Here is a 16,432-nt window from a genome sequence, read left to right on the forward strand (position 1 = left end):
GCTCGGGCGGACCCGCCGCCTAACCGGCAGCGCCGCCTCCGCGCACGCGTCCCGCGGAGCGGCCGCGCATGCGCCTCGCCCGCTCCAGCCGGCCTGACCGCTGCCCGCGCGCGCACGCACTCGAAGGCCTATCAGTGGGCGCGCGCACACACAAGCGCGTGCACACAGAAGCGCGCGCACACGCACACCCACCCGCGCGAGCACACGCGCGCGCGCACCCCTCGCCCCCTCCCCCCCTTCTCAATGGACGCCCTGAACGCCGGGCGCTGCGCGATTGGCCAGGCTTCCGCTCCGCGCGGGCTGCGGCGCCCAATCAGGAGGCGGCTCTCCCGCGCGTGCGGCGGCGCCGCACCCGCGCGCAGTCCCACCTCAGCCGCGCGCCGGCGGGGAGCGGGAGGGGCGGTGGCGGCGGGGGAGTCCAAAGGGGCTTCGGGAGTTTTGGGTTTTTTTGGCTGCCCCCAAAGAACGCTGCTGGCGGACTACCTGAGGTACCCCCGCGGCTTCCCCTCTCGCCCTCGGTGGGCGCGGGGCCCCGTGTTAGCGTGGGGAAGGGCAGCTCTTGGGAATTGCGAGGACTTTTTGGGGTGTGCTGTAAGGAAATGCGGGAGATGGGTCAAACCTTAAAAAAAAAAATAATCTGTCACCTGTGTCCAGAGAAAGCCGCGATCCTCTTGTGGCGGGGGTTAAAGCGCTGTTCGAGGCGTCGGTGTGGGTTACAAATGGGAGCATGCGAAGGTGGGAAAATGTGAAGAGAAGATGGTACCGGGAGGACGGCACCTGTAATGCAGACACGCTTTCTCCCTTTCCAGAGCTGCTTAAGGTTTACTCACTGTCCAGTTACCTCAAAAATCGATTTTAAGATGCTTTTAGGCAGACAGGACGAAGTCTGCGCTGGTTCTGCCTTAGATCCAAGATATCTTCGATCCCAGGGGGAGGTAAAGCCGCCCTCCCTCCTGGCCCTGTCTGCTGTCCTTTGCTCTGAATGTTTACCAAGCCTCCCCCCCTCCTCCTCCTCTCACATACTGCCTGTAGTGCACTTCACAGGAGCACTGGGTACAGTCTTGATATATTGTCTGTCAGAACTATTGTTTTTATTTTACAGAAAGCTTCTAAACATTTTCCATCTTTTCCAGGTTGCAAGGCTAAAAACCATTATCCTTCTAAGCTTCCAAGTTCTCTGAGCTGCTGAAGCAGAAGGGTGTGAAGCTTATGGAGTACTTTATATATATATTCTCCTTTTCCAAATGTTTAAATCTTCATTAATTAGTCAATAAAACTCGATAGTTATTTATCAGATTTGCCTCTCAATGTCCAGAGCAATGTGGACATTGCGAGCACTATTTAGCAGCCTACCCTTAAGTTGCACTTCTACAGTGAACTGGAGCCCATACAGGCTATTAAAATACAATATTCTTGCACTTCTCTGATCTTGTTGTGTCAAACTTATTTGGTCCATAGCAGCTACTGAATACTACTGTTTTTCCTTCAGGTCCCTCTGTACCTTACTAATAGTGTTCTGACTAAATATTCTGTCATGTAGAGACATTCTGACAAACACTTATTAAAAAATGTATCTGGTTAGAAATGCACACTTGCTATGCTGCAAGTGTAGTTCAGTTAGTGACGTTCGAACACAACAACTTTTATAACCAGGCAGAACAAATTATTAACCAAAAAAGCACTTTAAATGTTTGAAAGTTTATTCATAGTAGAAATGTCAATTTCTTTTGAAGACTACAAAACCTGCCATTAAACAGGAGTACAAGCAATGTTACCTTTCCAGAACTGCTCATAGTTACATCCGGAGCAGTTCTAATTACACATTAATAGCATGATTGGAACACTTCCTAGATCAAACTCTGAAAAAAACAATCATTTAAAGTATTCAGTACAATTGTCTTTTTAACTAGCATTTCGCTTCTATGACAGCAGTGCCAAGCATCTAACAGATGCTCTTGTAATGGTCTAGAACAAGGTACAATCCCACTGATTTTCTGGAACAGTACCTTAGACTCACTTACATGCCATGCTGAGAAAACTAGTATAAAGTATGATTGTATAGAATTGTAGAAAAATATTTTATCTGTCATTTTGTCATTTTTTAAAAACATTTTAAGTAGACCTTCCCCACCCTCCCCCCCAACTAGGTTTCAAAATAATTACATCCCTCATAAGTACACCTTCCCTTTGATTAGGTCAAGAGTATCAACAAGATAAAGCTAATCATTTACATCATTTTCATAAGTGAAAATTCATCTATTAACCGTTGCTGCTTACTAAGGACCAGCATACTTTGAATCCTTTCCATCCAATAATAGAAAAGCACAGCTTTAGTTGGTACACCACATTTACAAAAGCAAAACACAGACACATAAATCTATTTTCTTATGCCTTGACTCTTTAGAAAAAAGTTTTAAATATTGTCTTGAAGAATTCCTTTTAACTTTTGTTCAGTGTTACAGTGATCATGAATAAAGAACTTTGCCCTAAGTGGATATAGATGGCATTTAATGAGTATTACAGCTATACTCTTTCCTGTGTTCTCTCAGGCTCTCAAGCACAGTAAGTTATAATTTCACACTATAAAAAGTAAACCAACATATAGAAACCTACATACAGAAAAATCACCTGTATCTGCAGTTCTCCTTTTATTTCCTTTGACTATTTATCCTAGAGGCTCTTGCTATGCTTTGCAGACCAAGAAGCAGTCCAGCAATGAATGTACACGGTGTGTCACAGAAACTGACATTCTAATAGAAAGGTGCTGGGATTTGTAGAAGCATAAACTGGATTTCCTTATAGCTCCTAACAACTGCAGCTACAAAAACATAAAAATGAACATGAATGTGGTGAGCATGAATCCAAAACAGGAGGTAAGGTACATAAAACCATGGAAGTCTAGCTTGTATAATAGACTGCCTGCATAGATGGGTCCTTTACACCTTGGTTTAGAAAGTAGTTTAAAAATACAGTGGAACTAGACTTCAACACATTTGAGTTAGCATGTGCTTTACTGCCCTGTTTTATTAGCATTTACAATGTTCCTCCTGTCTGCTATATACACAACATGGCAGCAACATCTGTAGAGTCTAGACTAAATTAACAGCTTACTTGAGAATGTAAATATATAAAATGTACAAGGTAACCTTGCTTCACTATTTGGCTAATGACCAGTGAGCCTGAGAGCCACAAATATGGATGAAATAAAATTACTGTAGGTCTTTTTGCATTATTTTAACATAGATATTGCCAATAATGAAGCAGCTTAACGCTTCCTCCTTTATGTCTGTTCTTGGCCAGCTTTCTGTATATATTCATGCACTGAGAACACAGGAGAAATTCCTTCCTGAACTGAAATGCTATTATTGACACACTAGCAAGTACTACCATTCCCTTTATTTCAGTCTTGTTTGTTAACCAGATATGACAGTCTTCAGATTAACACATTTAAACACCGTTCCTCTGGAACTGCAGACACTGACAAAGAAAAATTAAAATGGCCTTTTTCTGCCTCTAGTTAAAGATGTTTCTTGAAAGAAGGGTAGGTGCATCTGTACAGCTAAATGGAACTTCACTGCTAGAGCACCAAGTGAGGGAAGAATGCTGATTGCCTGGAAGAGCTGCAAGGTCAAATTTATGAGATCAATGGTAATTTAAGAATTCTCATTCATAAAACTGATTCCTTATCAATTTTGTGATGTGTTAACTATTTAACACATACATGGAATCTTTTGCAAGTCTAACAAAGGGAGCTTCTCCAAGGAACTCAGAAAAGCTTGTGGCAGAAGGAACACTTTCACATTCATTTAGAGCAAATGAAATTCTCCCTTTCGACAAATCTCTGATGATTTCAGGTAAACTAGCAAATTCATCACTGTAAAATAAATTTAATAAAACTAAATCCCAGAAATAACTTCTTATGCAAAACACAACATTGCACCTTTAAGTTTTTTAATTGTATTGTTCACATAGAGCTATTCACTCAGATCTGTATTTATTAAAGCTGGAATTCCCAATAGACATTTTTGTGCCTGGAATGAGTTGATGAGGCATAATATTTTGGTGGAGTGGGGCACTCACTGGATTCAAACACATTCCAATGCACTTTCTCATGTGGGCAATTAATTTTTCAAGACTAGCATCAAGATACACCTTTAATTACTTAAGACATTTAGAGTCTAAGAGTATTAAAATTTTGTATTAGTATTTAAAATGAGTATTTCACTATTCCTGCAAACTTGCTTCCATCTGGGGAAAAGTGAGAACACTTTACTCCAAACAGCTTTGTTTTACCTGACTGGGACAATACTATTTTCATGGTATATCATAAGAACCCTTTCTAATCCCAGACAGATCTGGAAGACTCTCGTCTCATTTTGTTTTGGATGTCAATTAAAATAATGAGAAAATAACTGACAGAACATTAGATCCATCAGATTTGCAATGATGATGAACACAGTTTTTTAAACCTACTTTTTTTTTTTTTTTTTTTTTGCAGGCTTCTGCTTACTAGCTGACATTAAGTTTTGCTTTACCTTCAATGCTGCCTTTCTTCTATAATGCCAACATTTACTGAACAAATCCTTTGCAGCTTAAACAAAAATCACAGAATGGAGATAAAATATTAACAATGGGTTATAAGAATAAACAACATAGAAATGTCCTCTATCAGAAAGTATTTAGCAATAATTCCTGAGTCCAGAGATTAGATGGAAAAGAATAAAAGGAAGGGGCAGAGGAACAAAAGACAGACTGAGATATGGAGCAAGTTACCTTTTCTCTGGGTTATGCTACCTGTTGTATATATAGCATGGTGAGAGATCCACTGTTTAAATTTTGAATACTATAAACAGTATCCTGACTTTCATAACATGACATGCAGTGTGAAAAACATGGAAATATAGAAAAGATGTAGGCAAAGAGAAATACATAATTCATAGTATTACATTCAATAGCTGTTTAACAGTCAGGCTTCTTTTAGAGCTGTCCAACAATACTGATTAATCCAGGTGAACTGTTTAATCAGGCTTAATTGTCAAAATGATTAATAATATCTAAGTAAAACAAGGCATGTATACATTAAAGAAAACAGCACAGAAATGTACTGCTTGTGAACTGTTTACAAAAACATACAAAATGTTGGATGGCACAAAGTATATAGTGCTAATATAAACAGATTGTTTAAGCTAAGTGCTTAACATAAACTGTCCATCTCTACCTGTAACAAAGAATATTTTAGGGGACAAAAAATATTCCTTATAAAAATAATGCTATGTGGTGCAGAGTGCTTTATTCAGTGTATTTTTGACAGAGGCGGCATTCATAATTCTTCTGGTTTATTCACTCGTGAACATGATCGTTTCCACTGTGTTTCCACTTGTCACTCCATTTGAAGCTCCAGTCAGATCAGTAACTTGCCATCAACAGTTTAAAGCGAGAATAGATGAAAGCAATAGCAGCAGCAGGAGCAGCAGCATTTTAGGTACCAGCTGGGACAGAGTGTGCTTGCAGGTATCTGTCAGATATGTGCTACCTGTCGCCATGATTTGTGCTATCATCTTATGCCATGGTACCAAATATCTGGTTGAGGTCACTTCACAGGGCTGTTGAGGTAATTTTTTTTATACCTCTCCTCTGAGCAAGAGTAGAACGGCCGACTGGCTCCAAAACTGGTGACTGATTACGATTCAAAGCAGAGTAAGTTGCTGCCATTGCTCCCTGTGAAGCAGGGGGGGAAAAAAAAGAGGGGTACATTATAATTGACACACATACTAGAGATCACACAGTCCTACTTGTGAACAAGTTTAACTTCCAGTCTACTTGCATCTACAAAATGAAACATACCACTACATTACTTATATGACAGCACTGTTAGGAGTGAGTATTTTTTAGGGGTAATAAATAGTTTTCAGATCAATCTAAAGCCATTTTACATTGCTTAAAAAACTGAACCCAGATCGCTACATGAAGTTCTCTCTCCATGCTTCGTGAAATAATAGGGGAATGAAATCCCACCAGTGGGCTGTCTCTGCTTATCACTTATACAATATTTTCAGTTTTCAACAAAATATTTTAAAGTCATCCACATTATTCAGCACATTAATATTTTATTTAAAAAAAAAAAAAGTTAGAAAATTATCAGAGCTGTGGTATCAGAACTTCCTCTCCTTCCACTTGTGCTTTTGGATGCCAGAAGTTTCTAACAACTGACTCAGAGAGAGTATTAATTATATTATTCAGATCCCTTTTATGTTGCATGACAGAGATTCCTGGATGTAGGACTGAATGCAGGAAGAATACAGAAAAGTAGAATTCAATTATTTCTGATTTCTTTCTGCTTGCTCAAAGTGATGAAGTTTATAAGGGTCAAAAACAGATTGTGCTTCAGACAATACAAAACAGTATGATTCTGTAATAATTATCACTGCCTTTCTGACTTCTTTTTAGCTTATATGGTGATCAGGAAGTGCACTGTTTTCTTTTAGTCACTTTTGATTAACCGCCTCTGAAACTGTAAAACTAGCTTAAATATTTTTCAGCTCCCCTATACAGTCACCTGACAACATTTTCAGCTATCAGAAGAATGATTTCTTCATGCCATGTTTTAAAGAAGTTAAGCCACTGTAAGTTCAATAAATTTCACACATAAGAAAATGTCTTTTTCAGATGTGTTAGATGTACCCTCCATGACTGGTTTTTTTGCAGAATCCTGTTACATATTAAAAGTTCTCCCAGTCATAACAACATTTGAATAGTATTTAGAGGAACGCATAACACAGCAACTTTTAAAAAAAAATCCTTTTGTTTACACTGATTTTGGCTAAAGAGCAAATGTAACAAAATTTAACAAATATCTACTTACCTTCACTAGATGGGGAGCATCCTGCCTGTTCAGCTGGTATTGAGGCAACTGGTCACAGTGAACTATCCAGGGGTGACTGAGAACTTGGGCTGCAGTCAGTCTTTGATGTGGGTCAACATGAAGCATTTTTGAAACGAGGTCCTGTCAATAAAACCGAATCAATGCCAATTGCAGTAAAATACCAGCTTTTAAAAAGATTACTGTTTGAAACTGAGGATTCTAGTGGCATAAAAATTTGCTCATAGCGTCAGTTTGAAACAGCTGAAAACCTGCTCCAGTTATGCTAATACTTTATCTTTTAATTACATGACTTAATGGATGTTTGGTAACACAACAGAAAAGTACTCAATTAAGTGAGGAAAAATACATTAACATAAAAATATGCACACAGAGGCTCCACTATAGCAGTAATTTTTTTAGCAATGACAAACAGCAGATATGTAGGCAAAGAGTATTGTGAAAAAGGAAAAATTGAGAAAGAAGAGATAATATTTTAATTTGCATGTTTCCCCAGTGTCTGTCAACCACAACGGAAGTTGAAGGTTAATTATTAGTACTACTGGTGGCCATAAACATCTCTTCAGTGATTTTTACCTCATCACCTCTGAACTCATTTTATGGCTTATACTTCTGGTTTTCCCGTCTTCTCAAACATCTGTCACAGCAATTTTAAATTTAAGTTGTGAACTGTATTATCAGATACTTAATTTTGTTTGTGTTTTAACTTCTGCAGAAAGTATTAATGGTTCCTGATTTCCCTAGTAAAATCATCATATGAGAAAAAAAGTAATCAGTCTTCTCTGTACCATCAATTAAATGATCTCTTTTGTCTGTTATGTCATATTCTATTTACTCTCTTTATTTGGAAGTAGTTGACATTTAATAAGATTTTTACTTATTGTTTTGGTACATCCTTTTCTACCATCTCTTAAACTTTTTTTTTTTCAAATTACAGTAATCAGAATTGCATACAACACTCGAGATGTTGAAAACAAAGGTATACAGCAGCATAATACTTTATAAATTACTTTAGATGTCAGTTAGTAAGGATCGAGCATAAAAAACATTTCTACACTAAGGTTCTCCACTGCCTGTGGGGAAACACATTTAACTCACTACAAATGAATTTATGTTAACATAAGTTAGATTAGCAATACTGAACACTTCCATTTAAGTCATTATTTGCTTTATAATTAAAATCAAAACGTTTAAAATTATTACTAAAAAGGAATCTATGATTTTTTTTTTCCATAGCTAATAGGTTTTGTTCCATTCTAGACTCCTGAATACAACTGAACAGAATGGTGCTAAAGGGAGACAAAACTGATGCTACCAGATGAGTGTAAACATGTTATTCTGACAGGTTGATTTTTCAAACAAATGAATGACATATTTTGCAGGAAAATGGCTGAGTTATGAGAACATTACATTAGAACACACATCACAGATCACTTCACATGAAAGAGCAGAGCATATGTAACTTTTTTTCTTCTTGGAAAGCTAGCACCTTAGAGTAGCTATACAGAAGGAGTATATAGGATATTGCACACTGAAGTTTCAAGTCTATTTGCTGTAAAAAATGTATTTCTTAAAAAAAAACACCTTGTCTTAAAATTTTACTTCGTACAAATGCAAAACCAAGAACATATAATACTTGGGTTTGGGTTTTTTGTTTGTTTTTTTTGTTTTGGTTTGGTTTTTTTGTTTTAGTTTTTTTAGATTAGATATGACATTTACACACCAAAAGTTCTTAAAGTACTTTAAGAATTTTAAAGAATATTAAAAGAATACACTGATCAAATCCTAATGAGACAGTACAGGATAAACTGTCTTGGGTAATTCTGAAGAACTGACCTTAACAGAAAAATGTGAAAATTTATTTTATTTTCTATCCTGAATCAGTGGAACATATGGTAATCATCATCATCATATTATCATTATCCCTGATTTAGGTTATTATTTTTGAATATCATGCTTCCACATGACGTTTTACTCCATCATTTGTCATCATGGATGACTCTGCATGCCTGTGAATACTGAGTGAATACACTGTATTTCTAAAGACATTTGTTAACGACTGTCATAGGATCAGAGAGTTATTAAGCTTGGAAAACACCTTTAAGATCAAGTCCAGCTGTTAACGCCACCATGCCAACTAAACCATGTCCTTGAACTGCTGCATCTACACATTTTTTGAATGCCTTCAGGGACAGCAACTCTACCACTTCCCTGGGCAGCTTGTCCCAATGCCTGACCACTCTTTCAGTAAAGAAATTTTTCCTAATATCCAATCTAAGCATCCCTTAAGTGCAACTTAAGGTCATTTCTTCATGTCCTATCATCAGTTACTTGAGAGAAGAGAGACACCTCTCTTCCTACATGCAAGTGACCGTTCAAATGTGAAAGAATCAGATGTAGTAAACAAACTTCTAAGCACATAAAGGATCAGATCAGTATTTTGAAATAACAATAATGGTTGGAACCTACCCAACCGTATATAAAATATAGATTATATGCAACATGTTACACTGCAGTCAGTGTCTTATCCCCCAAAGCACAAAGCAAATCTACTTGCCTTTGCTGTTTCTGAAACAGTATTCCAATAACCACCGCTGAGAGAGAACTTCCCACTACCTATTCGGGCCAAAATCTCCTCTGGGGTATCATCAGGACCATTTGCAAAAGGAGTGTAGCTATTTAAACAGAAAATTGAAATGTTATTAACTTCCACAAACTGGAGGACAGTAGTTATTATAAATCTGATAATAACATTCAGCGAGTTCAACTTACTAGAGGCAACACATATTCAAATAGCTCTAAAACCCAAATTATCCTTAACATGAAAATGTACAACACTGCAGACTACATGCATGACTACAGGTCTGTTCTTACTGTAGGCATTCTCTCTATATAGGGTCTGAAACCAGATTTTTCCTCTGGCAGTCTAAGTAGTGGTGGTTCCTGAATTATAGAAAGTATGCCTTAAGCCTTCATATTTTACTGAAGTAATAAAACAAGCTGTTATAAAATTAGGTTTGAAGACTTTATGATGATTCTGCAAAAAAGAGTAAATGCTGTTTTGATACTAGAAGGAGGAAGATATAGCATATTTCCTTGCTTCAATACATTCTTGCTGCTATCAGAACATCCACAACCAAAGGAGATACATCTAAAACCAAGTATGTTCATGACTGATATATTTTTAAATGCCAAAAATGTCTCCGATTATGTTAACTCTTAACCAAAGTGGCAATCTGAATAATCTAGCAGAAAGATAATCTATTTGGCAGGTGTAGTAGCAACCATTTTACCATCTTTGAGATTAGGGAACTATAGGAGAATTTAATATACATCTTCTATACCATTAATTTCTGCTGCACACATAAATGCATTTCTATTGTATCTGCTATATCCTAACTGCATCACTTCAAACTTTCCACTGACTGATTTTTGCACATACTCATGCTTAATGCATTGCAATTATATTTGGAACATATGTTTCCTTCAACATATATGCTGCTTAATCAGCTAATTTTCTCATTTAACAATCCTCCCCCTAAATCACCAAAAAGCAGAAATGAAACACTTAGATTAGACATGAAAAGCCAAGAATGTTTCACATTGGTCCCTGCAAACTTGGATTCTACAAAAGGCAATGCATATTCTACCCCCACTGAAGCCAAAGTTGAGATTAATCAGCACCTCAATAGAAACACCTTCAAGAGTGGGCATACATTTATAATCCTTTTTGTTTATATTGGTTTGCTGTTGTACAGCAAAGCAAACTAAATTTACCCTTACCCAGTAAGCATGGTATAAAGCAGAACCCCAAGGCTCCAGATGTCACATGCAGCATCATAACCTTGCCTCTTTAAAACCTGAGGGAGACAAATTTATTTATTTATTTTTAAAGTATGTCTAGAAATACTTTAATTATGCCATTAAAATTGTGAGATTTCAAATTTTTGGGTTTTACAGTGAGTTAGCGTGTTACACACAAGTGAAACAAGTTTCTAGCCAGCAAAAGAACCCCATCAAAATAAACTGAAGCATATAAGCTCTCCTGGTATTTACCTCTGGTGCAACAAAATTTGCTGTGTAACACGGAGTCATCAGAAGACCATTTTCTGCTCGTAGTTGTTTTGCAAAACCAAAATCACAAATTCGAATCGACTCTGGATTACCAGATTCGTCAACGTATAGAATATTGCTAGGCTTCAGGTCTCTATGAACAACCTAAAAAAATAAAACAAACCACTGAGTACAATAAGCTAAAGACAGGAAAGGCTTTATAGTATAATTATCAAATCTGGTACTTAATTTCAAATATCCTATCAGCTTCCAGATTTCTCGCTTCTAACATTAGCTGCAGCATTCTGATGCTCAATGGTGTTCAGAGTACTATAATTCTAATTTGGAAACCAAATATGAAGCCCCCTCCAGACATTCCATTTCCCCCAGATTTATTTGTACAGAGAGTCCCAGATGTCATGGTCTGATGGGTGAATACATGTATTTTCTATTTTAACATGCATACCTACAAGATTATTTAAATCAGAACCTTTGGCTAGTAATATCTTTTGATGTAATGGATGTCCATAGCTGTTGATGTGCCACAGTGCTATATAATCATACTCTAGGTGCTGAAGTAACCCATTACATTCCACTCTATTAATTCAGATAATTGGAATTTATCTCAGTGCAAACATTTAAGGCCTGATTAAAGAGGAATTTTAATACAGTCCTGCCAGAAAAAACCCTAAATATCAAAGAGGTATTCTCCTAATGGACAGACATGTCAAAAAAGCTTGTACTGGTTCCCAAATGGATGTTTTGTAGATCTAAAATGCTTGACTTAAACTGTAGAAGCCATCAAAGATCTGTCAGAATGAATCTGATCGTATTTGAAGCTATGTTATAAATAAGCCTTATTAAAACTTGGAATGTGCCAGGGCAGTCTTTCACATCAGATGACTTGTTATACTTTTTTTCACAAGACAAATTAGCCTAAAGTCTCTAGAAGCTTTGCTCTCTGTAAAGAAGAAGGTATATACTGCTGTAAGACAGCAGAGTGGATCTAAATATCCTCTTTTAAATATTTAAACAGACCTGCTATGAAGGCCTTTCTTTTTCTGATTGTCCTATGTATTTGATTAATATTAAACACAGCTTTTCATGGTTAAATCTGAATGGAGGATTCATTTCATCCTGGAAAAGAATGTGGTGAAACATTTCAAGAAGGTAATCACATTACAATGAGGAGATACCCCAAAACTCCTGTAAGTGATGTGCAGAATGAGAAGCTCTACACACTCTTCCAAAATTGTAGTAGTGTATTGGAAAAATAAGCAACACAAGATGAAGAAGTAATAGGCTGCAGGGTGTCTGTAGACTGTAAAGCCATTTAACACAGTAAGTCTATTTAGTAGAGGCTTTTTCAGCATGCAAATACTTAAGATATTAAATAACCTGAGTTGGAACAACAGCTCTTAAGAGGAACATCCAAGCATGAGATGTCAGTGTATGAGAGAATGGGCTCCTGACAGCCCTCTTTTTTTGATATTGAGATAAATGAGAATCCTTTTTCTCTAAGAAATTGATGAAACATCCTTTACTGCTCCAAGAAGCAGAAGAAAAAATATCCCACAGTTTTATTACAATTGGTGGTGTTTGGTTTTTTTTTTTAATTAGATCCTAAATGGCTTAGAAAGGAAGAGGTGGGCAATGGCAGCATCACAAAGCTGTGGATTTGGCAGACTGCTTCTAGAACCAGTCTGTTTAAGTTTTACTTTTTTTGGAAGAAGGGGAAGCAATTCTCAAGTGGGAGGAAAAGTGTAACAGTCTAGTTCAAATTGAAATGTAAAATTCTTAAGCAATCAAAATGTTATTGTCAAAGAATAAATAAAATACCTTTTTGTATTAAGATGTTTTCCTAAGGGTGAATTTAAAAATAGTCAGATATAAAATATATAAAATATATAAAATATATATTTAAATATATATATGTAAAGCCATATATATATATATATAATATCAATACAGCTTAAAATTACATTTAATATCTTGCATTAAAAATACATTTTATTTTAGAGCAACAGAGGATAGCAAAACAATACGCAGGACTTTTTAGTTCTCTTATTTCATAGCATCTTGGTTTTGATTAGCATTCACAGTCATCTACAAGCATGCAATATTCTGCTCCAAGATGACATTATATTTCCTGTTTATTCTTTTTATGATGTCTATTGTACCAACCCTTTATTGTTGTATGCTGGCACTAATAGTTTTGGAATGGTTTGCCTGAAAGCTGGAACTGAAGCTTACCCTGAAGAGGAAGATTTCATTCCTTCCTTAGCTAACTTTTCAGTTCAAAAGTATCCTATGAATGTCCATGAAGAAACTCCTTCTGGGAACGGTTGTGGAGGCTGCACACATAGCAGAATCTGTCAAACCAGCTGTTACCTACTACCATATTAAAATGACCTCCCTCTGTGTCCAAAAGAGATCCAAAAGGAAAATCCACTGAAGACACCAGAGACTCTTCCAGAGAAAAATTAGACTACTGAAGTACTCACTGTTTACATATATGGCCATCTTTCATGTAGAAATATACTTAATGTAAGGCAAATTGAAAATTCCTCAGGTTCCAAAGAGCATGTGATCTAATGCAAGTTAAAATGCCAGTATTTACTGGCATTAAGAACCAGAGTAAAGAAAAACAAGAGCTCGTAAAAATCCCTTACATAATGCATGAACACTGGGCCTTTTTTTGGCCACAAGTGGTATGACAGAAGCAGGTTATGATTTGTGGCATTCTATTATTGATATTTCCATCCAGGAGGTATGGTTTATTCATAGTTCTCATGGATGCTGCTACTGGCCAAAGGTTCTACTCCTGTGCACAAAGGCTCAGATAAAAACCCACACATAACAAGAGACTGAAGAAAGCCTTGAATTGCAGAATAAGATACACCATACGTATGGTGTATGATGCTAACTTATGATCATAGGTTTTCTGAAATAATAGCTTCCAGAAAGTCGCTGCTGAATTGTTGTTACTTAAAATAATGAGCACTAACCATGCTGAAATATCTTTTCTTGGATAATTAGGTGCTAGCAGCTTCACTTTGCACCCTTACTTTCTGCTTTCTCTCCATCTCCCTTATTTACTTAAAAATGCAACACAACTTGTCATTCTTGCCAGGCATTGTCACATTTGCCTTCGTTATCTTTGAAATACAAATTAATTTCCTGAAGCATTAACTTTCTTTCTCCTAGCACTCCACTACAACTTCCTGAGGCTATGGTGCCAGAATTACAACTCATAAGACAAGTTCTTCCAAACCAAGAAGTGGAAAAATTTACAAGAGCGATAGGTGGAAAATACTCAGTTTCCAAGGTCTATGAGAGGATAGGGCTGGAATTACATGTAAGCAACAGCACTGCTTCTAGCACTTGTTCTTGGCTTCCTCTCATATCATATTAGTCATTTTCTGCACATTCCACAGAACTGTTGACAGACTGCATGTAGGACAAGAGATACAGTTGCATCATCCCTGTTATCTGGACATCTGCACAGCTGATCAGGAATGCTTTGATTTCAACACAAAATCGTGCTGCGAGGTAATTATTTACCAAAAATTACTTAATTGCTGCACAGAAGAACATAGAAATATATGACTTTATACATCTGAAATAGAACACTAACTTCTATAAGCCTTTTTGTCTGAGATGAAAACTTACCCCTTGCGCATGGAGATATTCAACCGTTTTTGTTATTGTGAACAGAACAGCACTGGCTTCTCGTTCTGAGAAAAATTTTTGTCTAAGAATTTTATCCAGCAGTTCTCCTCCTTTCATAAGTTCTGTTACTACATATACGTATTTTCCATCATCATACACCTGCAAAAAGTAGAGGAAGATGTGAACTTCAGAATTCTTATTCTCTATCTTCCTGTGAAGTGCACAGAGATAGTGCAGGTGCATCCAACATGCTGTTTTCTTCAATTATTAATCCCTCTGTTTCTCACTCTGCACTATCCAAACACTGTTCATCTTCAGAAATGAGGAAAAGATCTTCTACAAAAACGTAATACTGTAATGAAATTACACAAAAATACTGGCATGTTTAAAGACAAAAAAGGATGAGTAATACGTAGATTCCCCCACATACTCTTAATGAAACATAATAAACCAGACATGGTGGAAATTAAGAAGTAGTGATACATTATAACTACCTTAATTAAGGCAAACCCAGAGATAATTCTAAAAGTAACTATTGCACCAAATGAAAGGTATGGACAGAGATATTCCAGCTGAATAGTCACACAAATTAAATGCAAGTTCACCTTAAAGCGTCTCTGTAAACAAGTTAATGTAAACAAAAGGGCTGTGATAAAACCCAATATACAAATCTGAAATTAATAAAACATGTATATTTTAGACCTTCTAGTTATGGAAAATGGCTTCATTTTTGCATGATTTTTATCTCCTAGGGAAACAATAGTTGAGAATTTTATTATCAGCAGGGGGCACTACAGACTGAGCTATACTAAAACACATTAAGGTATTCTTAAGCATTTCATTTCAGTTCCACTTTCCTGGGCTTCCAACCCAGAAAGTGGTTCTTGCTTTAGTGACACCTTGTACAGATTCTGTTCTTTATTATTATGTCAATCAATTTTTATGGTGATGTTGAAATTGTTCTCTTATGCACTGCTTGTGAAATAAAACCTACTTTAAGTACCAACAATTATGCAAGTTGTAGAAAAATAAACTTAGAGATGCGTATCAGCTAAATTATAAAAAGAGCTTTCATCCCAATCTCCTTGTCTTAAGATGCCTAGGAAATACTAAAGTTCTAAACTTAGAAATATTTGTGCCCTTCACTATATTAAAAGGATTATTTAATCAACAAATAATAAAAGAAGTGGTGTAAAGAAACAGTTCCAGAAGGCTTCACAAGCTTGTGAACATAAAGAGAGGAAGACATCATAGGTTTTATTTTCTCATTTAACAGCAGTGTTTCCTTCTGTGAAATATAAATGATTAATCATCTGAATGTTCTTTTATTAAGATTTTAAATATTAGACAGAATTAAGAAACAGAATAATATAGTTCTAGCTACTAAACTTGCATTTTAGTAGGTGTGCTCCATGTAATCCTGGTAGAACATGAAGGAATAAGCTTATTTCATTTGATAAGATAAAGCACACACATCTGAGTATTGCAGGGGGACATACAAGCAAAGTTTTCACTTTGTTACTATTTTATCCATTACCCCTTGCAGGTCCTGTCTATCTGTCAAAATAATAGAAAAAAAAAATCCAGCCACACCAAACCAACCATTACCCTTTTTCTAATGGTATTATCAACTTATTTGTTTGTATTGAATAAATAATGTTGAAGTTTTCTTTACAGTGGTGCATGGTATTATGCTGAGATCATACATGTGATGATTTTTAATGAACTACTGACACATGCCTAAGATCAGTCAGTATGTCTTCTCCAGCAGGCAAACTGGAAGAAAAATTATGGTGAGAAACAGGTGTAGGGACATGAACAAAGTAT

General features: G+C 36.6%; 1 protein-coding gene across 4 annotated transcripts in view; it reads right to left on the reverse strand.

Moving 5' to 3' along the window:
• Positions 1–1,682: 1,682 nt before the first annotated feature.
• RPS6KA3 (ribosomal protein S6 kinase A3) overlaps positions 1,683–16,432 on the reverse strand; it is a 75,664-nt gene continuing 60,914 nt past the window's right edge. For all 4 annotated transcript variants that reach the window (XM_071749610.1, XM_071749600.1, XM_071749628.1 and 1 more), the window contains 6 exons: positions 14,606–14,764; positions 10,937–11,098; positions 10,664–10,740; positions 9,438–9,555; positions 6,863–7,003; positions 1,683–5,718 (listed from right to left, as the gene is read on the reverse strand). In XM_071749610.1, the coding sequence (XP_071605711.1) occupies positions 5,596–5,718; positions 6,863–7,003; positions 9,438–9,555; positions 10,664–10,740; positions 10,937–11,098; positions 14,606–14,764 (780 nt within the window). In that variant the 3' untranslated portion in view covers positions 1,683–5,595. The remainder of the gene's footprint in view (positions 5,719–6,862; positions 7,004–9,437; positions 9,556–10,663; positions 10,741–10,936; positions 11,099–14,605; positions 14,765–16,432) is intronic.

Source organism: Heliangelus exortis, chromosome 1 (genome assembly GCF_036169615.1).
Source record: "Heliangelus exortis chromosome 1, bHelExo1.hap1, whole genome shotgun sequence".
NCBI classification, from domain to species: domain Eukaryota; kingdom Metazoa; phylum Chordata; class Aves; order Apodiformes; family Trochilidae; genus Heliangelus; species Heliangelus exortis.